Source organism: Zonotrichia leucophrys, chromosome 26, assembly GCF_028769735.1.
Source record: "Zonotrichia leucophrys gambelii isolate GWCS_2022_RI chromosome 26, RI_Zleu_2.0, whole genome shotgun sequence".
Lineage (NCBI taxonomy): Eukaryota > Metazoa > Chordata > Aves > Passeriformes > Passerellidae > Zonotrichia > Zonotrichia leucophrys.
In genome coordinates this window covers 1,198,317-1,223,700 of record NC_088195.1, presented here as the reverse complement: position 1 = coordinate 1,223,700, position 25,384 = coordinate 1,198,317, and the positions used below count along the sequence as shown (strand labels likewise).

Here is a 25,384-nt window from a genome sequence, read left to right as displayed (position 1 = left end):
AAACTAAGGACCTCTGTTGTCTCAGAGAAAAACAACAAAAGGCACACACAAACAAAGTCCAACTGCCTGAGAAAAACAAGTCCACCTTAGGAAAGTGATTTCTTGAGATACTGCTTGGAGTTTTATTGGCAACAAGGTTCTGCCTGTCTCATGCCTGGCCTGGGCCTCCCTGCCTGCTGCTTTTCCCCTGGGAACAGAAGGGGAGCGTGGAGGCCTGGGAGGCTCCAGCCCTGCCAGGAAAGCCCTGGGGCCCAGCAGGAGTGCTGGGAGCAGCCCAGGGAGGCCCAGACCCAGCCCAGCACAGGGAATGGCCCTGGAAGCATCCCCAGCTGCTGGGGGTAACAGCACCCACAGCAGGGCCTGCCCCAGGAGGCTGCTGGGCACTGCAGGGAGAGTGCCTGGCTGTGGCACGGCCCAGGAGCTGCCTGGCTGTGGCATGGCAGGGAGAGTGCCCTGGCTGTGGGCACGCCCAGAGATGCCTGTGCATGCCCAAGGCGCCGCTGTGGGCACGCCAGAGAGCTGCCCTGGCTGTGATGGCGGAGAGTCCCGCTGTGGACGCCCAGAGAGCTGCCCTGGCTGTGGGCATGGCAGGGAGAGCCCTGGTGGGCACGCCCAGAGACTGCCCGCGTGCACAGATGCCCTGGCTGTGGGCACGGCCCAGAGAGCTGCCCTGGCTGTGGGCACGGCAGGGAGAGCTGCCCTGGCTGTGGGCACAGCCCAGAGAGCTGCCCTGGCTGTGGGCACGGCCAGACTGCTGGCTGGCCGCCCAGAGAGCTGCCCCGCTGTGGGCACGGAGTGCCCTGCTGTGGCATGGCCCAGAGAGCTGCCCTGGCTGTGCACTGGCCAGAGAGCAGCCCGCTGGCACGCCAAGACTGCCAGCTTGGCACGGCAGAAGCTGTCCTGCTGTGGCAAGCCAGAAGCTGCCATGCTGTGGGCGCCAGAGAGCTGCCTGCTGTGCACGGCAGGAGAGCACCTGGGTGTGCATGGGAGGGAGCTGGCTGTGGCACAGCACTGTTGCTTCCAGGCTGCTCCCTGCAGTGCAGCCCTGAGCACTGCGCGCTGCGTGGGTCACAGCTCGCCCTGCTTTGCTGGAGCTCCACAAAGCACTGCCACTGACTGGGTTGTGTCACACCTCGCAACCCGCACTGCAAGGTCAGCACAAGCAGCATCCTTCTCAGGCGTGGAGAGGATGGGGAGAACGAGGGGTTCATGTTATATTTATAAAATCTGCTACAAAGAAAAGACATATATTGTACATCTTTGACCCATATACACAAGAACACAATATACACAGAACGCCTCGGAGGAGTGGGGACGTTGTCAGGAGGTTTTTGAGAGATGTTGCTCCCCTAGCAGCACCCCCTCTGTGCCTTCCCCACAGCTGCATGGGGCTGTGCCCACAGAACATCAGTCACCAAGGGTTCACCAGGCTGGCACACGTCACTGCAGGTGGCTGTGGATGGATGTGGCCCCGCCGTGCCTGCCCTGCTGCCCTGGGGAGAGGTAGGCCAAGAGGATGGACACGAGGAGGGAGGGCAGGCACGAGGGACTCTCTTGTGAACCCACAAAGTGCTTGGGGGGGTCTCTGGCCCCTCGGAGCGAAGGGAGGCCCTGAGAGAAACTTCTTGCCCTGGCACCCTGGTGGGGAAGGATTCTGCGGCCAGGCAGGTCTCTGATAAGGCATTTTCATCTGGGACTTGGCGCAAACGTGGCAGAGGAGAGGAGGGAGCAGATGGGGCAGGTGGTGCAGGGCAACGGGAGGCAGCAAAGCTGACGTGGTCCCAGCCAGACAAGCCCAGGACAGGGAGTGGAGAGCACAGGAGGGCTTGGTCTCTGGCTCAGTTTATCTGTAAAGCTTCCCCCGTGTTCTCTCTCAGCCCCTCGCAGCCTCCCTTCTGGCGTGAGCCACCAGCACGGAGTGAAATACTGAGAGTCCTCAAAATGGCACATCCAGGCGCATGGAGTGGCAGACAGGCACACGTTCAGAGTTAAGACAAGAGTTCAGGTGAGCTTTGTACAGCAAAGAGCAGCTGCTGGCTGGAGTGTCCGAGGAGTTGGGATGACAAAAATGCCACAGTGATCAGATCGGGCCAGGACGAGGGGCGGGCACGGCAGAGGAGCAGTGTGGGCTCCTATCGGCGGTAATGGTTTGGGGCATCTGCAAACATGTACTTGAGTCTGTAGGCTTCAGCCAGCAGCAGCCCAATCTCTTCGTTACCCCAGTGTATCGTGGGCAGGTTCTGTAGCAACATCAGAAGGCCCTGCAAGAGGGGAAGATGCTCAGTTTGGAGAGGCTGAAGGCAGAGCACAGAGCCAGTGCAGGCTCAGGGCTGCCCTGAGCAGTGGCAGCAGCGCTCAGGAACTTTTGCTCACCACACCTGCAGGTCTGAAAGGCTCAGGGACAACATCAAGATGTGTTTGGGTCTAGATCTGAACCAGGGAAGCACCCCAAGCCCCTTGGAACAAGGGTGCTGTTACAGGGTTACAGCTGGACACAGGAGGGCAAACTGGGATCAGAGCTGGAATGGGATGTTGAACCCTCCAACAGCTCCATTCTCTGTCCTTATGACCAAGGCTAAAGTTACTTCCAGGCAAAGCTCCTGAGACCAGATGATCTTGGAGCCAGCTCTGACAGCTGTCCATGTCCACACTGGGCTCCCAACCACAGCAATTCCCTCCCCTCTACTTCCCCAAGGATTCACCCCCAACCTCAGGGTCTTACTTGGAAGTCTTCCTCATCCAGGATCTCCTTCCGCCACTTGATCAAGAAGGCAGCACAGACGTACAGGTGGAAATGGGAGAATCCTTCTGGCTCTGACTGTGGACAGCAAAACTCTGGGTGAACTCCTGCAGCTCAGCTGGAGAACAACCCCCAGACACAGATATCCTACTGGGCCACCCATCACCCAGCTGGCTGTCAACATCCTGGGCCACTCTGCTTTGTTTCCCTCAGCTGTGCCCGAGGGGACAGGGACACCAGGGCCAGTGCCAAGGCAGGAGGGGGCTCAGCTTACCTGGTAGGTGTCCCAGAGGCGGATGGTGCAGCGCAGGGGCAGCTCCCTCATCAGCAGGTTGTTCATCCAGCGAAAGGCAAACTGCAGGTACTCGACCTCGTACTTCCTAAAGTGATTATGTACCTGCTCTGAAACAGCACATTTCACTTACACACCTGGGCTCACAGTGCCCCAGCTCCTGCTCACAGCACAGTGCCTTTCACACACTTTCAGCCTGAGACTTTTTTCTCCCAAATTCCTTCTCTCCCCACCCTGTGCTGTCACCAGGGGGTTCTGGCTGACCCTGCCCTGCTCTGGTTCCATGAGTGTTGTAGGAAGTGTCCACCCCTGCCCTGAGAGCTGTCCCACAGGAGGCTGTGACAAAGCTGACCAGACTCCCGTGTCACCTACCATCGATCCGGCTCACCAGCTCCTCCAGGGCTTTCACCTTCTTCTGGATCCCTGGCTGTGCAAAGGTGTAATTGTCCTGTGGGAGAGGCCCTGAGTCAGCAGCTCGAACAACAGCTAGAAATGACCAAACCCAGATCAGCAGCTGGACAGTTGGGGTGAGATTATCATGAGCCAAGGAGCCAGGGCTCTTGAGCACCAGGACTGTGCCTGCTGTGAGTTCCTGGTCAGGACGGGCCCATCTGGACAGCACAGCACCCACCTCCCCAGGATTTCACAGATTAACAGATTCAGGGGACAAACTAAAGTCAGCAAAGTAGCAAAACCTCCCTAAATGCTGCAGCATGCAGAAAACTCACCCAGCCAGGGAGAGGAGACAAACACAGGAATTGCTGTGGCCCCAGAGGCTCACCTGAATCCCATCCAGCAGCTTGCTCATGCACCAGAAGCTGTCGGCCTCGATGCTCCGTAAAACATCCTGGGACAGGTTTGTCACATCAAAGTTTTCCACATCCTCCTCTGCAAAACAGAGAGGGAAGAGCATCAGGGAGATGGGGGACACCAGGGACATGGGGCAATCCCAGGGGCTTCATCAGGCCAGAGCTTTGCAGCAGGCACTGCAACACTCCCCAAGTCAGAGATACAGGTCTGGCCCTGCTGGCTGGGCTGACCCTGCAGTTCCCTCCCTTTCCTCCCTGGGAGGAGAGCACCCACCACGCTGCTGTCACACCACTACACCAGATCAAATAACAGGGCTAAGCTGGCCCATTTCCAGTTTCAGAGGCTCAGAAATCCTGGCAAGCAGCCAGGGAGCAGAGATACAGCAAGAGGTGAAAATACAACTCCAGCCAGGCCCAGGCACTCTGAAGGAAGAGCACATCATCCTCTTCTCCAGCAGAGCAAGTTCTCCTCATGCCAGCATTTCACACCACTTCAAATCCCACGGTCAGGAGTGCTCAGAGCAGCAATTGTCACTTACCAACGTGCTCAGAGAGGAACACAACAAAGAAGGGGGTGACCAGGTCATTGATGCCCTGCACATAGCCGCTGGCTGGGTGGCGAATGGCCCAGATAAACAGGATTCTCTCAAAAATCTGGGGAAGAACCAGGGAAAGCAGGTACCTGCATTAGCCATGCATGAGGGGAAGGCAGAAAAGCATAACTGCTGAGCTCAGGAGTGCAGAGCATGCACTGACAGGCTCTTCTGTAGCAGTAAGGCAATGTTAGAAGCACAGAAGCCCTAGGAGAGACTCTGTGTCGTGCACAGATCCCACATGCAGGCCAGCCAAGGCAGTCCAGGCTCCTCATCAAAACCTCTGCCTGAAGAAATGCAGACCCAACTGTTCAATACCCAGACACCTTAATGTCCACAGGACAGGGCAGAGCAGCCTCCTTGGCTGAACATCAGGTGGGAAGATGTGGTATCAGCACAGATCAGGTCACTTCCCAACAGGGCAGCCTCCCTCAGAGCCACCAACCTTCCCAGACTGCCCCAACCCCCTGGACACCATGTTCTGACACACCACACACACTCTGAGCTTGTTTCCAGAGAGGACAAGTGCCCACACCTCCTGGCCACCTCTTGAACCCATCCCAGGGTGCTCCCATAAAAGAGCTTTTGAAGCAAAACAGAAGTGTTCGGTTCAAATGCCTTCAATTTGTCTCAAAAGCTTCAGGTTTTTTACCAGCTCTTGGCTACATCTTGCCAAAGCATAACACCCAAGCTCCAAGTCTGATATCTTTCAGAAACGTGGGACAAGACCAGACAGTTCCAGGAGGTATTTGCATCAGGAGCTGTCAGGCAGGGAAGTTTCCCCACCGAGTTCACTCCCTAGGAGCAGTGCTGGCCCCACTGCACACACACATCCCATGGCAGTGCAGGGCTGGAGCTTCACCCCCCCTTACCTCCTGCACGAGGGGCTGCTGGAAGAGGGGAATGAGTGGGTTGGTCCTTGGAATGTCAATGTGGATCTGGAAAAGAAGGGGGGTTACACACACCAGCTGTGCTTTCCAGGGGCACAGTAACTTGTCACAGGTCAACAGAGGGGAATCCACCATGAGTGCTCCCCCAGGCAGGAGCTGACAGGCACAGTGAGGGCTACAGATGACAGCTGCACTGAGAAAATCATCTGCAGTCTGCTCTGCTTAGGTGCAGGCAGGTAGTTCAGAGCTGAAATTTTCCTAAGTCAGATCAATTTAGGAAAAGTTTAAGGACAGAACCACGGTGCCTTTTCCCCAAAGAGAAGATTCCTCCTATCTACAGCCAGAGCAAGTCCTGGCATGACCCCACCCATGGGGACAAGCAGCAGCAGGAGGGAGGGCAGGAGGAGGCTCCCACCTGTCTGTAGGTGTCCTGGTGGTGCTCCTCGTTGCGGGAGTCGTAGTACTGCTGGATGAAGCCGAAGTACTCCTCCCTCTTCCTCTGCAGGGTCAGCTTGCGGCGCTCCGAGTTGGCGGGGAGGTAACCCTGGTTGGGAGAGCTCAGCTCAGGGCACAGCCTCCTCTCCCTCCTCAGCACCCTGAAACGCTGCCAGCTGTGCACCAACACCAGGCACACAGCCCAGGAGCTGGGGAAAGAGCTTCGATGGAATTTGGCCTTCCTAGCCCCTGAGCTTGGAGTAACCCAGCTTCATCTAAAGGGAGTGAAGCGGGCAGTGCCCACACCAGCCTGGGCTCTGAGCTCCAGAGGATGCAGCAATGGCACCCCCTGACCAACCCCTACAGCTCACCTGGAGGCTGGGCACTGAACACACAAGCAAAGCAGTGGGACACAGGCAGGGCAGGAGCACAGTCCCTAAGGTGGCACAGCTCTGGTACTCACTGACAGCAGTCTCCACGTCACAGGCCGCACCTCTCGGGGCACACCGGGCCAGCTGCACTTCCTCAGCTCATCTGCAAACGGACAGTGGTGGCAATGGATTAGATCCTAGGCACGTCCAGCACCACTACACCTAGAAGGAGAGGAAAGCCCAGTCTGCTCCTGCAGGCTCTGGAGACAATCAGCCTCCAGGAAGGCTCCCACACTAGCAATGACTGGGGATGTGGGCCTGCTGCAGGGAGAGTAGAGGTGATTTCAGCCCAGCTCGGGGTCACCAATGTGCCAGGACCTCAGTTCTCATGCAGAGACAGCCCCCAGTGATCCCAACCATCATTGGCAAGGTGGAGAATGATTAGGGACAGACAGGGAGGGGCTGGAGGACATCACCATCTGCCAGCAGGGCGATTCCTGCAAGCACCCATCTGGTACAACTGCAGGCAGTGATTGTTTCCACCCGAAGCAGACCTGAAGCAGGCAGCAGCCCCTGTGCCCTGCCCTGCCCACCCTCAGCGTGCCCCACTCACCCAGGTCGGTGTTGTGGCTGGAGAGGAGCTGCCGGAACTTCTCCAGGCGCGTTTTCTCCCGCACGGTCATAGGGGGAGCCCCGGAGGCGTTTTGGTCAGAGATCCGAGCCACGAGGGGAATGACGGGCCGGAGGGGCAGGGACTGCTGCTTCTGCAGGGGGCTCCGCACACAGGGCTCCTCTAGCAAGGACCAGAGGCTGCACTGAGCTGGGCACGGAGGTGCCACCTCCCCAACCCCAGCTCACCCCAGAGCCACTGTCAGACACTGCAGATTTCACCCTTCTGTCCCTCAGAACAGCATCACTGGCCCACTCCAATGGATCAGCACTTCACAGGCATCTGTGGAGCCTCTTCCACCACTTCCCCCCATTTCTGCCACCCTTCCTTCCTCCTGCATCCAAACACCTGGCTGCAAATGGACCAGACTTCCCTCCACACGTGGGTAGGACACAGGAGACAAGGCAGAACTAACATTTAGATCTGCTCTGTTCACCAGATCCAAACACCAACCAAGCTGATTGCCAGTGCAGAGAGAGGAGCTGTCAATACGACCTCACCCAGAGCTTTGCTAAGGGCAGCACACCAAACCACTGGGAAGCAAACAGTGAGCAAGTCCCAGAGAGAACTTAACAGATTTCAACACTGACTTAGCACCCAGAGCATGGAATACTCTGGGGCAGACACTGAGCAGCTGAGGACACAAGCACTAAAGCCAGGCCTCTGAAAGTGGCTCCCTGGAGTACAGGATACCAACAGGAAGAAAAAGCCTCTGTTGTGCTTACAGGCTGTGTCACAGCCTCTTGCCCACACTGGGAGTAGCAACGAGCAGTTCAGTTGAGTGGCCAAGCAAGAGAGCACTGGAGCAGGAGCTGCTCCTGAGGGTGGCTCTTACCAGAGCTCCTGGAGAGCTGGGCCTCGCTGCTGGACTTGATGACCTTGCAGTTGGTGGGCAGGTCCCCGAGGGCCGGCTGGCACCGCTCGGGCTTGGCCCGCAGCTTGCTGTGGTTCTCCAGAACCTGCGCTGCCGTGGCCTTGGCCACTTTAGAGTTCAGGGTTTGCAGAGAGGACGAGGAGGAGGAGGAGGAGAAGTCCTCGTCTTCGTCATCGCCGATGTCCCAGGCGTCGCTGGTGCTGCGGGCAAACTCGTGGAAGCTGGAGGCCTTCTTGCTCTTCATGGGCAGCCCGGCCTTGGAGCGGTCCTTGATGAAGCTGTGAGCAGAGAGCAGGATCAGAGCCCTGCTGTGGGATCCTTTCCTTTTCCCTTTCCCTTCATTTTCCCTTCCCTTTTCTTTTCCCTTCCGTTTCCCCACACCCTCGCTCCCATCAGCCAACCCCTTTTCCCAGGTTCCCTGTTCCTCCTCCCAGCCCCAGGGAAGGTGTTCAGTCTCTCTGGGCTGCCTGCTCTCAGCAGTGGCTGTCTCAGGCTGCTGTCACCGCAGTCTCTGAGGCCACAGTGGCAGCACACAGCTGGACAGGTGCCAGCCTGCCTGGCTCAGAAGGGCGAACGGGAGACAGATACAATTCCTCCAGCTCTGCCTTCGCCCACCCTACACAAAACAGGAAGATTAACACCCAAAAAAGGTCTTACAGCCTGGAGAGAGGCATGTCACAGGCACACAGAGCAGGTCTCCTTCCATGGGCGCTCCCAAAACAGCTGCAGTTGTTCCCAGAGCAGCCTGGGTCTTTCCTCAGGCACAGAAGGAATTTACTCTTTAGCTACAGGAGCCAAAGTCCACACCTGCAGCAGGGAACCTTCCCCACTACCCAGCACGGGACAGGGCCAAGGAGACAGTTCAGACCAGCAATTCTGCCTTTTCCTGCTGCAGCTCTCCAGCCTTGTAGCAGCTGGGCAGCTTTACCTCCCTTTCCTTAATTCCTCCAGCTCCAAAGAGGAGCAGAAGGAGCAGACACTGCTAAAAGAAATCTGTTTCCTTTGATGTGGGTGTTACTGCATGGATTTCTGGCCATTAAGGGCAGCAGCAGATAAGCTCTCCCTGCAAGCTTTCACAGAGCTCAAGGCAGCACCACACCCCTTGCACTGCTGTGCTGCTCTGTTGCAGTATCCCAGTGCCAGGGATGCTGGAGACCTCCAGGCCCTGCAGGGCTGCAGCTCCAGGAGACACACACTTACTTCTTGGTGAGCCGGGAGTCCAGTGGAGGATGCTGTGCCCCATAGACAGGCTGAATGCTGCAGGAAGGGGGAAAGAAAAAATCCAAGATGCTGTAAAAAGAGGTCCTGCAAATAATCTCAGCCTAAACTGGGGTCATGCTTCCTGCCTGCTATCAGGAGCTGAACAGAAGCCCAAAAGCAGCTTCAAAAACCTTCTAAGTTACAAGCCTTAGATCCATAGTGCCACATGCAGATGAAGATTTGTTCTTTGCAGTAGTAAAGAGAAGTTTTGTTTAAACTCTTAGGTCTGGTCCAGCCTGAGCTGGGACTTGAGCTCTGCTCCTTCCTGCACCACCAGCTCACTCCACACGTCCAGGTGTCTCTGCTGCACACACTGACATTTGTTCTCTTCTCCAGTTTGGGGAGCTCACCCTGCCAGGCCCTGTGGGGCAGGGAAGGACCCCAGGCAGTGACACTGGGGCTCCTCCACAAATGCACTCGAGGCTTTGAAGCCCATGCTGGCTCTCAGGATCACAGCCAATGCCACGGAGAAGGAATTCCTGGTAACAATACGTGGTTTGACTTGAGTCCAAATCCTGGTTTAATCAATTACTTCCTATGTGGCCTGAAATGAGTCACCACATCTTGGTCCCTGGTTCCTTGGGACTCATGGGACAAGGAGCCTGAGGGCTCCAGGCCCTACGAGGGCAGCATCACCTCAGAGAGGAGCTACCAAAACCACGTTCATGGCTGTTCTTCCAGCCTCTGGAGGTGAGAAGGGATCCTGAGTTATCACCTGCACTGGAGGGACTACTCACAGCCACCCCACCCTGGGAAACAACCTCTGGAGAACAAGTCCTGCAATGCCATGGCACACACAAAGGCCCTTTCAGAGCTGCCACACAAGGAACAGGCTCCTCTTGGGTCAATAGAGCTGGCCTGGTTTCCAGGAGCTGCAGATGGTGCCCGGCAGTAAAAGCAGCAGGCCCAGCCATGGAGGGGAGGGATGGCAGCCTGCTGCAGCTGGGAACAAGCTGAGGATGCAAAAGCAACAGGTCCAGCTGGCAGGGGAGAGATGCAGAGAGCCAGGGGAGAGCTGGAAACAACCAGAGCACAGAGAGATCGGGGGGAGCAGCCCAGCCAGGGTGGGCTCAGCACTGCAGGGGCTGCCCCTCGTGGCTGGAGCCCTCCCTGGGCTTACCCACCGAGGATTAAGCCCAGCACAGAGTGTGATGAGCAATGAGCACCTGCAAGTCAGGGCTGCAATTCAGCACAGGCACCTCCACGGGCGGACATAGCAAAGAGATGATGGGGAGTGAGAACAAGGAGCCCTCCAGGTCAGCATTGTTTCCCAGTGACTGTGGCAGGACAGGAGCCAGCAGAGCCTCTCCCATGCCCAGAACCAAGCTCAGAGTCCCAGGATATCCAGGCAAGGCTCCTCCTGCCTGTCAGGGGAGCTGCTCTGATTCAGTGGAAGGTCTGGACTTCACAAGACCAGTGAAGGATGTGTCAGAGAGAGGAGGGGAGAGCAGCCAGTGCTGGGGGAGGGAGGACACCCTTTCCTGGGTTCTGAATCAGTGTTTGATACAATGGCAGAGGGGCCCCCCTGCACACAGCCCTTTCTGAAGTCTCACAAGCCAGACACTCCCCAACAAGAACCTCAAGCTGTGCTCCCAGCCTGACTGGATGAGTCCCCAGTTCTGTCCCAGTTCAATCTCCTTGGGACAGGCAGTTCCTGCTCCCTGGATGCTCAGTGACCAGTGGTGTGAGGGACAATGGCTGTGCTCCCTGTGTGACACCTCCAGGACCATCACAGGGTGTGGGTTATGGACCCTGCAGCAGAGCAGAGCCATGAAACAGCACTGCCCCTCTGGACACACAGCACATTTAAGGCTGTTCCTCCCCTTAAAAAACAGCTTTTCAATAACCCCAGCAGCCCCTGGCTGCCCATCTCTCTAAAGAGCAGGGAATAAACAACACACCACAGAGGACAACATGCCAGAGCACTCAGCCAACACATCCCTAGAAAATTACCAGGCAGAGAATTCCCAGTGCAAAAAACCACAAGACAGCACTGGAAAAACAAAACAGCATTTACCACTTCTAAACTTCCACCTAAAATCCACCCTAAATCTACAGGGACCAAAGGCTATTAAACTTTATTAGCAAATAAAAGCTAATACAGCTAAGTGACCAAACACACAAAGTGTCATGGAAAAGGAAGCTAACACAGTATCCAAGTCCCTACAAAGCTCCCTCTGCCAGATTGTCAGGGGAAAGAAAGGAGAGAGCCAAGAATCTGCACAGGAGGGTCTCTCAAAGCTCAGACTGAAAAGCAGAAAGGGAGGTTGGTGCCTGGTGACCACGGGTGCAGGACATCCCACCTGCAGCCTGGGGTCAGGCTGAGGAGCTGTGGGTGCCTGTCCCTGCAAGCAGGCAGCACTGAGGAGGAACAGGGCTCCCGGTGCAGGATACCTGCCAGGCAGGCAGGCAGGAGAAGGGGAGAGCTCTGCCAAAACCTTCCCCCTGCACGGCGGCTGGGGCAGGCCCGGCTGCCAGACCGGTTCACCTGGTTTGGGCTTCCAAGGAAAGCTCAGAAATCACCAAAAGGAGAAGAGAGGTGCTGTCCACGACCTCCAGCTGAGAGCAGGGCTGACACCTTCGGGTGAGAGGCAGGAGCAGCTGGGAAATAACCCAGGGAAAGCACAGGAGTGTCCTCCCACAGGGGCAGCAGAGGAGGAACAGAGAGCTCCTTGCTCTCCCTCTGCTCACACACACAGGGATTGTCCAGCCAACCTGAAGGAGCTGCACAGTGACAAGCACACGAGTGAAAACACTTTAGAAAGAGATATTTAACTGGCCCAGCAGGATTTAAAACCAACTAAGCATTTCAGACTGCACCCATACCCCAGGAGGCAAAGGGCAGGGTTCAGATAAGGCAAATGAGAGCAAAAGTGAGGAGCAGCAGGCAGGAAAAGCACTTGAGAAGCCTCCAGAGAGGGGCTGATGCCCTTTTCCATGTCAGCCTTGCTCCCAAGGTGGTGTAGGGAGCCTCTCCTTCATCAGCACCAGCCTCTTCTTCCTAAATACCATGTCCATCACACATTTCACTTGTTTCTCCCATCCCTGAGAGGAACCGGGGCATCACACCGGAGGAACAGAGGCAGGGAGGTACCAGCAGAGCCCCCCCAGTCCTTCCCCTTGAGCAGGAGCGACATCCCGCACAGAGAGGGGAACGGGGGGCTCCATGCATTATCAGGGGACACCCCTCTGGGACAGGGCTGCTGCCAGCCAAGGCGACACCTCTCAGGACTTTGGGAGGATGAGTTTTCTCAGTATCTGTGGAAAGGAACACGGCCCAGCCCCGGCTCTGAGCACACCCCCAAGAGGCCTCCATGGCACCCCGACCCCTCACCCTGCCCGCCATGGGGCACACAGGGGTCCCCGCAGCCCCCACAGTGCCCGCCTGGTCCCACGGGTGAGGGAGCAGCTCTGACCCTGCCCTTGTGCCGCTCACACCGAACCTTCCACAGCAAAATGCCCGTCCCGCAGCCCGGGGGGCCCCGGCACCCCCTATTGCAGGGAGGAACCCCAGCCAGCTCAGCCCCGCAGCCGGGACAGATCCTGCGGGTACCCCCGAGCCTTACCGGGGTACCCTCGGCCCTGATCCCGGCCGGGCCATCGCCCCTTCCCCGCCGGAGCGCGGGGGGCGCGGCCCTCGCACCCCTTCCCGGGCTCACCTGCCGGGCAGCTTGGCGCTCCGCTTCCAGAACTGCCTGCCGCTCTCGGCCGCCATGGCGGAGGGCGGGGCGGGCGCGGCGGGCCGGCCAGCCCCGGGCGGGGAGCGGGGACCCCCGGCCGGCCGGCCCCCGGCGCGGCGCGGGGCGCGGAGCAAGGCGCGGCCCCCGCAGCCGCCTTAGGCCCGCCCGCCCGCAGCCCGCGGCGCCGCCATCTTGGCTCCGGGCGGGCCCACCGCCGCCATTGGCCGCTGCGCGCGAGGCGTCGCGGATCCACCAATCGCAGGCGGGCACGGCCGTGACGTTTCGGGGGCGGGGCCTGCTACGCTGGAGGGGCGGGAGATACCATGGCGGGCGCGGGGGGGACGCGGGGCGGCGCCACCCGGCTCCTGCCGGGGGGGGGGCTGAATGAATGACATTTTCTGGGATTTTGGGATTTCTGCTTTTCCAGGGAATTCGCGGCGCGGTTTCAGCCCCGCCCTGGATCCCGCTCGCCAGTCGTGTGGCGTTTTAGGTCCGGCGAAGTGGCTGCTTTAGTCTGACACAGGAACTGTTAAGAGTTTTAAAATTAAATAAATTAAAAATTGCCTCCAGGCAGCGTGGCATTTTCTGCACCAGACGCTATTATTTCTCTTCTTTTTATTTATAGTGCATAAAGCCCATAAATAGTGCTCCGGATTGGAGTAACACCTCTCATATTATTACTATTATTCTCCACCTCACTTACTCCCATATGGAGCGCTGAAGAATAATTATTAATGAGTAATTATGCAAATATTCTATTGCATATGCAAATTAGGGGATAAAATATTTTCCTTCTGCCACCCTACAGCAAATACCAAAGACCTGCAGCACATAGAACTGCAAAAAAAGAGCAAAAATAAATGAAAAACAAACACACATACATGTATAAAACAGAATGTCATTGGAAGAGTCAAAAGCTGAACCACAAGTCAGGGTGGGATTTCCCCTCCCTAAAGCTTCCTCTGTGCTTCCTGCATCCACGTGGCCCTGCAAAGCCCCGCAATGGATGGATGTGCTGCCTGTAAATATTTACCTATTGCACAGCCCTTCCCTCAGGCTCCTGAGGTTCTGACTGGGGACACACCTGCAAATCACTCTTTATTTTTACACAGATCTTAAAACCCAACTCCAGTTCATGTTCTGCACTAAACCAGGCTCTTGGTTGGCTTTCAGGGCTGTGAGCCAGGTTTTACCCACAAACATGCTGCTGTTCTGGAAAACAAATGCAATTTATTATTGGATGTTTCCTTGACCCCCCATTCCAGTAACATGTTTAAAATATGGTATAAAAATCATCAGGTGCTGTAGAAACCGTTGGCAATGATGAAGTGCTTGTCCTGCAGGTTTATTTGGACATTTTGCTATATAAAAATGTCACCTTCTTTTACATCTCACAACTTCTCCTTGCACATAAAATAGCTGTAAACAATTTACTACCAAAAATTCTTCTGCCATTTCACCCTCCTGTGAAGGAATGAGAATTCCTCAGTTTTTGCTCTTTCCACTACTAATAAATAGAAGCCACTGGAGCCAGTGAAGGGAAATGTTACAGAAGCCTTCAAATGTCTTCCTGCTCTCCATGACCTTTCTGAACATGGACCTGAGGAAGTCTTTGTCAAAGCTGGTTTTTCCCCCCAGATTTCCTCCCCAGCTGCCCCCACCATGGAGCAGGACAGGATGGAGCTGAGGATTCCAGGGAACAGATGTGGCAAAGCATTCTCCAGCTCATGAACACTTTGCCTGTAGTGTTTGTTGAGAGGTTTTTCTCCTGTACCCACTGTCCTCAATGATTTCTGTGCAGCACAAGCCCCCACAGGATGGGCAGCAGGGAAGGGGAATTCACCTGGTGCATCCTGGGGTGCTTCAGGAGGGAGGCAAAGCCTTGAGCACACAGAGCTTTCGGGACAGAACAGCTCTTCAGCACAGCCAGCTCAGTGCAGCCAATATTCCCAGCCTGGCACATTCCAGTGCAGCCCCAGCAAGGCTGACTGGGCCAGGAGGGCTCAGTCCCTCCTTGCCACGTGCCCAGGCCCAGGTTTTACAGAACCAGAGTCAGTTTTACAGGACTGGTGTCCCCCACTGCAGCTCTTGTATGGCTTTAGAGTCTGATGTCCCACACAGCTCCTGCTGGCTCAGTGCCAGCATTTGGCCCCACCAATCCAGTTTTTCTGTGCTTGCCATGGGATGGCACCACTGATGAGACCAGTTCACTCTGCATGTTGTAGAGCAGTAAAGCAGAAAGAAAACTTCTGATGCACACACTGGGAATCTGTTTAAAGATTGGAATTACAGATTTCTGTCAGTTTTCTTCTTTCTGCTGGTTCTCTTCTCTGGTGGCTGGTGGAGATGGCCAGGGCTGATGTTCTGCCAGTTCATGGTTTAATTTTCCATAACTGCAAAGAGACAAGAAAGGGAGTTTGGGTCTAACAGGAATGGTTTCACCTCCAAGTAACATTCTGTGTCTCCTGCCCATCCTGCTCTGCTCAGTGAGCTCCAGTTTCAGGGTGAGCCCCAGGATGATAAAGGGAGGAACCCTGGATTCTCACAGCTTCACCTGCAGGAACTGAAACTGAGCCCTGTCCTTCCCCCCAAACCTGGCCCAGGGAGGTGGGGACACACCCAGCAGGGTCTGGGGTCTGGGTCCCAGTGCAAACCAGGGCTGTGACCCCAGAGGTGTCCCCAGAACTGTCCTGCTGCCTGGGACAGGGACACTCACTCTGATGTTGAATCCCAGCAGGTCACTGATCACTCCTGAGACAGCAGAGAGGATGACAACCCGTGTGATGTTGTAGATCAGTGGGTTCATGGTCAGTCCATACAGCCTGAATGGACTATCCAGCTCCTGCAGGGACAGGACAAGGCTCCATTAGCACTCCCCAGTACAGAGAATTCACCCTCTGACTTTAGCTCAGCACTGGCACTCCCACAGACTGGGCTGCCTCTGTGTCCTTTCTTAGATTGAATTTCCAGTGTTCCAGAGACATCTCCTGCTGAATCCAAAGGCTCTGCAGCTGCCCCAGAGCTGCAGAATCACCCAGCCCAATGTGGGGACTCCCAGACTCTGCTCACTCCTTCCCAAACCCCTCCCTGGTGCTGGCACTGAGGAGCATCAGAGCTGCTGCAGGAAAATGAGACTGGAGCAGTGAGGAGCAGCTGTGCCCACCCCAGCCTCTCCTCTCAGCTAATCCACTCTCATCAGGAGTTCCCAGCACTAATTACCCACACTGGCCTTGTGTGCTCCCTCTCCTGTCACAGCTGCAGCAGCCCTGAAAAATCCCCTCTGTGAGCACTAACTCAGAGAGCCAAGGGCAGGGCAGGGCCCATGGCACTGCCATAACTCCTTTCTGCCATTCAGGCACAGCCTCTCACCTTCAGCAGCTTTGTGGACAGTTTCAGCACATTGTTCACCAGAGACAGCTGCTCCTTCTTGTTTGGCTTCTTCTCCATCTTCAGGTACAGGTTTATCTGTGACAGACACCACAGGCCAGGGTTGATATTCCAGCACCAGCCGCAAATGGTTCCTAACTAAATTGGAGCCATTTTGCAGTCTGCTGTCACTCCTGAGGTAGTGAATTTAGCACTGATTCTTTTCCAATTGTTTTGGTTAACATACATGAACCCAGAGTTCAAAATAATCCAGAACTCTGGAGTTTGAGTCTGGCCCAACAGGACCAGCTCATCCCCCCCATGCTGACCAGTGCTTTGCTGCCTTCTGGCCAACACAAGGTTGATCTCTACATTTTAAACTTTGATTCCAGTATTTAAGCTGGTTTGAAATACAATAATTCTATCCAAACAAAGCACAAAGCCCAGGGGAGAACAAGCTGGAGGGAATTACCTGCTCAGTGAGTAGGATGGAAATGTTGCTGTATTTCTTGTTGGTCTCAGAGCCCAGAGATGCCAGACGCAGCAGGAAGAGGAGCAGTGCTGCCTCCCACATCAGGAACTCCCAGTTGTAAGCTGCACTCAGAAAGGTTTTGTGGCCCTTAAGAACCTGTGTGGGGAGAAAACAAAGCACCAAATGTCACTGACTAAGTGCCTGTTCTTGGTGCACAAGCACTGCCCTTGCTGCTCCTCTGGCCAGCCCTGTGTGCTCTACAGGCACTGACAGCTCTTCTCAGGAAGTGTAAATCACTCCTGACACGGGGTTACAGGGAAAGGTCTCATTTCTAACCTGCCTTTAGCTTGGAATCGGATATTTTTTCTTTCTGCTCAGAAAAGGAGCCTTGTTCCTCCTCTTCCCTCCCTCTGTCCAACCAACAGGCAATGAAGTGCCTTTCCTTGTCCCTCTGGCAGTCTCAGCCTTTTGTAGGCTGGCGAAAGAAAAGCCTCCAGCACTTGGGAAGGTTTTTCCTACTTTATAAACCACAAAGGTTAAAATCTCACCTGGGCACAGCAGATAAAAGCAATTGAGAGAGCCAGTAAGAAGACTGAGGACACCACAACATCCACAGACCTCTGGGGGCCTCGTCTCTGCAGGAACAAGCACACAGGGGCAGGGCTGGGTGTGGTGTGCAGGCAAAACTCACCACAAACAGCTGGCACTGCCACTGGCACTGCCACTGGCACCCCCTCTGCAATAACCAAACCCCAGATCAGGACTCACCTTCAGGTAGGAGCGAAGGGATAACCAGATCTTGATGTTCTCCACCTTCTTGAGCCTGAAGTGAGGGATTTCGTATTTCCTGGCTTTCCGAGCAGATGTGATGTGACTGAAGAGCTTGGCAAACAAAAACCTCTGCAAGGTAAAACCAGAGCCATAAATTAGTGTAAAAAACCAGAACAGACTGCTTGGGATTCTCAGTGGCACCTGGCAAAAAGGGTCACTGGGGAAGCTCAGCATGAGACCTGGGTGCTCAACCCCTGTAGCAGCAGTTGTTTTCATAGAATTCCAGATTGGTTTGTATTGGGAGGGACCTTAAAGCTCATCCTTTTCCAGCCCTTACCATGGGCAGGGACACCTTCCACTCTCCCAAGCTGCTCCAAGTCCTGTCCGACCTGGCCTTTAAGCCTTCCAGGGATGGGGCAGCCACAGCTGCTCGGGGCAGCAGAGAGGGGGCACAGTAAGACCTTGGGGACAGGTAAGGGGGGAACAGAGGAGCCAGGAATGGTATTGATTGGTATAATTTGTGAGTGATCAATAAGAATCTTCCCAGACTCCCCTCCCTGACCTTGGCAAGGGCTGGGGTGAGATGAGCTTTAAGGTCATCATCCCATTTTTATTCCTGCTCTCCAGGTTGCTGAAAGGCACCAGCACCTTCAAACCCACCTGCTTGTAGGTTCTCTCAGCAACACACATCATGAAGAAGAACATCCAGGTCAAGCACAGCCTTTCCAGGAAGTTGATGGCAGCCAGGATGAGCACAGGGGTGCTGACAGGGGCTCCACAGAAGATGTGCAGAAGCTCCATCAGAGAGATGGAGCAGAGCTGCTCCAGGTTGTCCGTGCGGAACAGTCTGTAGAGGAATGGCAGGAAGGCCAATCCGATGGTGATGATGTTTCCCAGCATTTGATACCCCACTCCTTGCTGGTGGGCATTAACCTGGCAAGCAGGAATAGAAAAGGGGTGATTACCTGGGGTTTGCACCAAGGAAAAGGCCTGTTGTTGTGGCAGCACCAATTCAGGCAAGCAGTCAGTTCCCCTTCCCTTCACAGGACAGAGACTAAAATAACCCCACCCCTTTCAGTCCAAACCCAAAACCAATCAGCCAAATAATCAACCCCCCCCTTTCAGCACCCTGCAGAGACAATCAGAGATAATCAGCACTTGGCAGTCTTCAAGAGACCTCCTAAATTGAGGGTTAGACAATTTTTCAGTAAGAACACATGGGACAACCATCTTTGAAGCTGGAGAGGGATGAGTTTCACACTGCCCCTAATATTTGCATGTGTAGCTATTTCCAGGGGTTTGGTGGTTGTTTCCTGAAGTGGGAGGGAGAGGCTGCAATGCCACACAGCCCCCTTACCCTGCTCATGATAATGCCACTGATCTCCAGCACAGACATGTCCACCTTCTTGCAGTCATTCCCTTCCCAGATCAGAGCACTCACTTTGGCAGACGCTGGGCTGGTGTTCTGCAGCCAAAACAGATGGTTCTAGAAAAGAGAGAGGAGAGCAGAAGCTGGCTCAGCTCTTTCTGTCCTGCTGTAAGTAACACCTTTGCCTGGAACTCATTTGGATTGAGGGGGAAATTCCATTTTGGGTTCAATACTTTGTTTTGGGATAAGCGGCCCTGCAGAGGGGACGGATAGACATGAATCACTGATACAATTTCAGATTTCCAGTGTGACTGGCTTCACCCAGGCTGCTCACCCTACACCAACAGCATCCCCGTGTGCCACTCATGCTTGGGAAGATGGGGAAGAGGAGAAGCCCTCCCAGCTCCCGGATGGACATCACCAACCTGCTGGAACACGTCCTCCTTGGGGTCCCTGCGGGAGTCCCTGCGGGAGCGCTCCTCGCTGTCGCTGGTGCCCGAGGAGCGGCACTCGGGGCCGTGCAGGAGATCGTCCCACAGCATGTCCTCGGTCTCCGAGTCCTGCCGGGTGCTCTCCGAGTCCCGCCGGCTCCCGCCGCAGCTCCGCGGCGCCACGCTCAGGCACGCCCTGGGGTCCTGCAGCACGGCACAGCTCACAGCCCCCGCTGGTGTGTACAGCCAGCAGCTCCCCCTCATCCTCCTCATCATCATCCTCCTCCTTCTCCTTCTCCTCCTCTTCTACCCCAGCTTTGAGTGATCCCAGTTGCACCCACACGGCGGAAATGGTTTAAGACAATGTTTGGGGAAAAAGCATTTCTATACCAGAAATGCATATATATATATATAATTATATATATATATATATATAATTATATATATATATATATTATATATATATATATAATTATATATATAATTATATATATATATATATACACAATATATATAATATATGTAATTATATATATATAAAATATATATATATATCATACAGGGCCCATTAATTCCAGTTGCACCCATACGGCGGAAATGGTTTAAGACAATGTTTGGGGAAAAAGCATTTCTATACCAGAAATGCATATATATATATACACACACACAATATATATAATATATGTAATTATATATATATTATATATATAATATATATATATCATACAGGGCCCATTAATTCCCCACGTCCATTCCCAACCTACAAAATAAAAACTGACATACTCATTTTAATATAAAAATGTCCTTTTCAATGTCTTTTGCATAATCTGTTTTAATATTTTATTTCTATTTTGTATTAATTGATATATCTCCATATTTATAACTTGATATTCACATATTTATATTTTGTTTTCAGGTAGGGGCAAAAAACCAAAGTAATGAAGTGACTGAGTATATTCTCACAGAATAGATTTATTCCTTCATTACAGGAGTTGGACCTGATCCTTATGGGTCACTTCCAACTCAGGATAGTCTGTGATTTTAAAATCAAAATTTATTAGCTTAAAAGCTGCAAGCACAGCACTGCCTCCCAACCACAAGAGCAATTGCAGGAGCAATTAGAGGCAGCTTGGACGGTCCTTTGCTGCCAGCAGAGTTAGTTATTTGTTTGTTTGTGTGTTTGTTTGTGCTTTGTTTAACAAAGCAGCACAATCAGGACTGTGAACACTGTGAAGGTTTACAAGGCTGCCAAGCAGCAGGGATGGAAGAGAGGATTCTGAAGCACCTGAGGATTCTGAAGCACAACCATTTCATAACTGTCTGTTCTGATGGAGGGGGTTGGAATGAGATGAGCTTTAAGGTCCCTTCCAGCCCACCCCTTTCTCTGGTTCTGTGACCCCTGCCAGGCCTGGGAAAGCTCCCTCTCCTGACTTTACATCCATACCTGCCTGTACAATGTGGATTCCAGCTCAGACTCCACAACACTGTCAGAGTCTCTGGCAGCTTTCAGGGCTTGCTTCACCTGCCGAGACCAAAGGAAAACCACCTCATTATCCACAGCAAAACAAGGTGTGGAGAACAGCACTAATCCCAGCTGGGTACCTGTGAGACAGCCTGGTTGAGAGAAACCAGAGGCCTCCTCCTCTTCTCCTCGTAGCTGTTGTCACTGGAAGCGCCCTCCATGCTGGGGCGCAGCAGGAGCCGCTGTGCCGCGGCCTCGGCATCCTCAGCGTCCTCCTCGCTCGACAGCTCGTCAGAAACACCGTCCCTGTTGGTGCCATCCTCCTGAAATGCACAGCCAAGGCCCCACCAAGGGCCAGCCTGAGCCCCATCAAAGGCTCAGGGGCAGAGCTGCCCCCTGGCACAGCCCTCAATGCCTGCAGAGGCAGCACATGGCCCCCACAGAACCAGAACTCTGCTGGCATCAGAGACTTCAGCTTTTAACTCATTCCCCCTGCTCTTGTCTTGTCCCAGAGGTAATGAGAGAGAATTTTGGGTGGGTGGATTTGGAGCTGGGGAAGGGCAGCAAGAGGAGGATGCAGCAGCAGCTCTTGGCTGTGCCTTACCAGCACCTTAAGCCCAGATGTATCTACGAGCTGGAGGGTAACAAACCCAAAATCCTGGGCTGTGCCCCTACACTGAGCTCTGCCCCTGTCCAAAATGCTTCACAGAGAGGAGGTGGGATGGCACAGTATGACAGAATCCAAGTTCTTCAACTTGGCCAGGGGAAACTCGAGTAATTCCCAAAATCTTTATGTTTCAAAGCTTTCAACAGAGGTTATGATGCTTTAGCTCCTTCTCTTTCCTCAAGGAGAGAAGGTGGAAGGTGCCCCTACCCATGGCAGGGGGTGGAATGAGCTTTAAGACTCCTTCCAACCCAAACTACTCTGGAATTCTGTTCTTGATGATGGAAAGAAAGTACAGCACCTTTTCAGCTGCTCAGTGAGAGGCAGAAAGGGGTTTCTAGGTTAATGCAGGCAAACATGAGCAAAAGGAGGGAATATCTTGTATTAGACCAAACCATCCAGTTAAATACCCACCCACTTCTGGCACACAAAGAACACACTGAAAGTGTGATTTCAGAGGATCTCCCCTGGCAGTACCTGATGGCTCCTCTCCCCATCAGAAAGTTTACTTTTCTCTTTGGAGTGCAGCAGCCTGTGCTCAGATCTGGCCTGTCTGGCTTTGATGCCATCACCCGTAGCACTCACAGCACTTTCTGTCTCAGTCCATTTCTCAGCTACCAGCTTTACTCTTCTATTCCTAGGAGAGAAAGTACAATTAAATGCTTTTGTCAGGGAAAAACTCTTTGGGGTAAAACATTCTGGTCTTCCCTTGTCACAGGTGCAGCATCAAACAAGATACCTAAGGGATAAATCATTTTCTTTGGCTGACAGGCTTTGTGTGCTGAGTCTGTTAAAAAGATTTACATCTGCTTCACCCTCATTCAACATGTCTTTTGTAACTCTAATAGTATCTTAAAACTTTTAAATCGAGGGGAAATTTTTCATTATTTTTATTTTTAAAAAAATAAGAGCAATTCAGAAAACAAAAAGTCCTCATGAAGAGAAAGCACCTGTGAGTTGGAAACTCACCAGGAAATTCACCTGGGAAAACAGGAGAAAACAATCAAATATTATCCCCTGCAATCTCTCCTCCTTTTCCTTGAGCTACTTTTAGAGAAGGAAGATGCCAAAGTGAGACAACTGCCCAAACCAGAAGGCACAATTGCTTTTGGAAATCACCTAAAACAGCAATATAATCTGAGCACTCAAACAAGGTCACTTATCTGATAAATAAAAATAAACTCCACCACATTCTGCAGCTCATCCAACACTTGGTTTCACATGATCTAATTTTACACAGGCTAATTTTATATGATCTAATAAGGACATACTAAATATTCCTGAGGAATCAGCTTCCCACATTAGCAGGAAAGTTTTAAAGACGGGCAGGCTGTGGGGATGTCAGTGACAGCACAGGCTGTGCCTTCGTTCCCCAGGTACCAAACTGCCCCCAGAGTCACGAGCACAAACCCAGCAGGGAGCACGTACCTCCTCTGGAAGAGCAGACTGGATAAATTGGTCAGCAGAGTTGCAGAGCCAGCCTGCTCCTCCTTGCTGCTTCTGTCAGGAGAGCACCAACTGTTCCCATCCACACCCACAGCCTTGCGTAACTTCCTGGGTTTGAGACAAGGAGAATTAAATTGGTGTAAGAAGCTGCTTTAAGGAGTTTTTAAAAAGATCTGAATGAGATTTGAGCAGCTTTTTGGATGCCATTTTTCTGAAGCCATGCAGAATAGACTTCCAGATACAAAAATTCTGCCTATACCCCCAGCACGTCAGGGGGAAAGGCACAAGGGACAAAACCAGGAGGGAATCTTTGCTGCAGCAACCTGAGGGAGGAAAGCTGGACCCAGCCCCAGCTGTGACCCCACCCAGGGCCCTCTGCTGGTGCTGACCTGCGGCGCCGGCTGAGCCCGTTGCTGCCGGCAGCTCGGTTCACCTGCGTGGACACGATCTGGCAGTGCACTGTCCCCAGCAGCAGCATAAGGCACAGCGGTCCCATCACCTCGCTGGCACTCACTGCAGGCACCATGAAGTACAGCACCACTGCTACGACTGCAAAGGGGGAATGGCACCAAGGCAAAAATTAAAGAGTCTGTCTCAACTATTTGTTTTTACTCTGCTTTGTTGTATTATTATTTAATTTCTGCAATTGCTAGTGCCACACGCTGTGAAATGCCCATTAAGCAGGTTCCAGACAAGATCCTCACACTTTAGATTATGGAGTACAAAATCACAGACTCACTAAGCTTGGCTGTGCCCTCTGAGTCCACCCCTAACCCATTTCCCCAGGAGCCACATCCAAACGTTCTTTGATGTCACATTCCTTGCAGGAGAAGGTTTATGGCACAGCCTGTTCCCTCACCTTGCATAACGTAGAGCACCAAGAGCCACATAAAAATGCGCTGGGAAGTGACCTGTATCCACCACTGGCTGAACAAGGGGAAGAACACCACTCTCACAATCCCCTTCCTCGTCAGCGATGTCCAGGGAATTTCGGGCTTGGCTTTGGCAAAGGTAGAGCCTTGGAATTAAAGGGGGAACGAGCCATCATTAACTGTGAATCACAAGAGCCGCCTTGCTGGAGTTCCCCTTTGGGCACAGGGCTGAGCAGGGGTGACAGCAGCCCAGTTTTGGGCATTGTTCAAAGTGACACAGTCCCAGCAGCTCCTTGTGTTCTCTCAGAGCTCTGCCCCTGCCCCTTCCCTGCCCACCCAGCCCCTCCTGCAGAGCCACCCCGAGCTGCTCCCGCTCTGCTCTCAGGGTTTCAGTGCCCACGGGCAGGGGCTCCCCTGGCAGCAGGGCAGGCTCTGCTTCCTCCACCCTGCACAAAGCTGGGGTGCACCTGCAGAATCAGGGAATGTCCTGGGCTGGAAGGGACCCACAGGGATGGCCAAGTCTCTGCACAGACCCCCAGCAATCCCACGCTGGGCATCCCTGGCAGTGTTCTCCTGGAGCTCTGGCAGCCTGGGGGCCGTGCCCATTCCCTGCGGAGCCCGGGCAGTGCCAGCACCCTCTGGGGGAGGAACCTTTCCCGATATCCACTTTAACCCTGCTCTGACCCAGCTCCAGGCGCTCCCTGGTGCCATCCCTGTCCCCGAGGGGAGCGAACAGAGCCAGCACCGCTCACCGCTGATCAGATCCACATCGATCAGGTCGGGCTGGATGTGCCCCTTTTTCTTCGGCTTGTTCTTGAAGCCCTGCGGGGCGGAACACAGGGCCGAGTTAGCGGCGAGGGGCGCGGGGCCCGCCCCCTCCTCCCCGTGCCGCGGGTACCGGTACCTTCATCTGGGTCTGCTCCACGGCCTTCTCCCATATCTGCTGGTCGTAGGCCCCGATCTGAGGGGAGAGGAGGCTGAGGGCACGGCCGGGCCCGCGCCAGCCCGCCCCGCGCCGCACTCACCTTCTTCTGGTACCATGAAATGGCATCGTGACAGGCCATGGGAGCGGCGGGAGCGGCGCGGCCCCGGCACCGACACTGGCCCGGTACCGACCTCGGTACCGGCACCGACCCCGCTCCCGTTACCCTGGAAACCGCCCGGCGCTCGACTGGCTCCGCCTGCCGCCCCCCCTCCCCACCCACCCAGGCAGCGCCAGCCGAGCGCCGAGCGCCGCCCCGACCCCCCCCGCAAAGCCGTGAAGGAAAGAAGCGCCCAGGCGGGTAAAGGACAAAATCAGACTTTTGTTTATTAAAAAAATACTTTACAGGAAAAAAATTCTATGCATTCCGCAGGACTATTTTACAAAGAAATAGCTTAACAGTTTGACACTGGTGTACAGTCAGCTACCGGGGGCGCGGGCCGCCCCGCACACGCGCGAATGTCAATAAATACACTAAGGCCGCACAAAGCAAACAGTCGTCCAGGCAATTGTACACGTCCTCTGGAGCCAGAGACCTTAGATAAATTAAAACCACAGAAAAAAATAATCGTAGCTGCCAATCAAATCAAATGAAATCACGAAACAGCAATACAGGAGTCGGTATCTTTACATGTTGTATAGAGAAATCAGGAAAAGCGGGTGTGTGGGTGCTCGGGGTGCCCTGGCACTGCTCGGAGCCCTCAGGAGGGGACAGAGGAGGCTCTGGGGAACAGGGACAAGCCCTGGGCTCCTCTCGCAGCCCTCAGGGCTGCCCAGGCTCAGCACGCCTGGGGAACTGCAGAGTTCAGCACTCAGCTCATGGGGAAAGCTCTGACAATTTGCCTGACCTGTACCACGCAGGGAACCTGGCAGGGCACAGCAGGACAAGGGGAAAAGTGTCCCTTAGGATGCCCTGGGGACACCTCGTGGTGTCC

At 54.2% G+C, this 25,384-nt stretch overlaps 2 protein-coding genes across 2 annotated transcripts; both read right to left on the bottom strand.

The window, feature by feature from the left end:
- Positions 1 to 1,226: 1,226 nt before the first annotated feature.
- TBC1D22B (TBC1 domain family member 22B) lies at positions 1,227 to 12,716 on the bottom strand. Its single transcript, XM_064733119.1, has 13 exons — positions 12,594 to 12,716; positions 8,875 to 8,931; positions 7,636 to 7,952; positions 6,744 to 6,923; positions 6,223 to 6,293; positions 5,740 to 5,868; positions 5,307 to 5,372; positions 4,381 to 4,495; positions 3,814 to 3,920; positions 3,405 to 3,480; positions 3,015 to 3,142; positions 2,723 to 2,818; positions 1,227 to 2,261 (listed from the first exon to the last, which is right to left on the bottom strand). The coding sequence occupies exons 1-13, from the start codon at positions 12,647 to 12,649 to the stop codon at positions 2,133 to 2,135; spliced, it is 1,527 nt and encodes a 508-aa protein (XP_064589189.1). The 5' UTR covers positions 12,650 to 12,716; the 3' UTR covers positions 1,227 to 2,132.
- A 1,118-nt stretch (positions 12,717 to 13,834) lies between these two features.
- PHTF1 (putative homeodomain transcription factor 1) lies at positions 13,835 to 24,621 on the bottom strand. The gene is made up of 18 exons (XM_064733095.1): positions 24,493 to 24,621; positions 24,372 to 24,428; positions 24,220 to 24,289; positions 23,455 to 23,613; positions 22,985 to 23,144; positions 22,578 to 22,703; positions 21,627 to 21,786; positions 20,626 to 20,808; positions 20,468 to 20,545; positions 19,018 to 19,227; positions 18,581 to 18,709; positions 17,884 to 18,156; positions 17,221 to 17,352; positions 17,001 to 17,087; positions 16,453 to 16,608; positions 15,984 to 16,079; positions 15,331 to 15,456; positions 13,835 to 15,007 (listed from the first exon to the last, which is right to left on the bottom strand). Exons 1-18 carry the CDS (start codon positions 24,529 to 24,531, stop codon positions 14,987 to 14,989), a joined length of 2,262 nt encoding a protein of 753 aa, XP_064589165.1. The 5' UTR covers positions 24,532 to 24,621; the 3' UTR covers positions 13,835 to 14,986.
- Positions 24,622 to 25,384: the final 763 nt, after the last annotated feature.

Bases quoted from the DNA above. Each gene is read 5' to 3' on its own strand.
- TBC1D22B (XM_064733119.1), bottom strand. From the start codon at position 12,649: ATGGCGGCCGAGAGCGGCAGGCAGTTCTGGAAGCGGAGCGCCAAGCTG. The intron at 3,921-4,380 runs GTAAGTGACAAT...TCTGTTTTGCAG, and splicing joins GTTCCTCTCTGAGCACGTTG to AGGAGGATGTGGAAAACTTT. The intron at 2,262-2,722 runs GTAAGACCCTGA...CCCCTCTTGCAG, and splicing joins TGGATGAGGAAGACTTCCAA to GGCCTTCTGATGTTGCTACA.
- PHTF1 (XM_064733095.1), bottom strand. From the start codon at position 24,531: ATGGCCTGTCACGATGCCATTTCATGGTACCAGAAGAAG. The intron at 23,145-23,454 runs GTGAGGGAACAG...CCCCCTTTGCAG, and splicing joins GGTGCTCTACGTTATGCAAG to TCGTAGCAGTGGTGCTGTAC. The intron at 18,157-18,580 runs GTAAGGGGGCTG...CCTGCTTGCCAG, and splicing joins GTGGCATTATCATGAGCAGG to GTTAATGCCCACCAGCAAGG.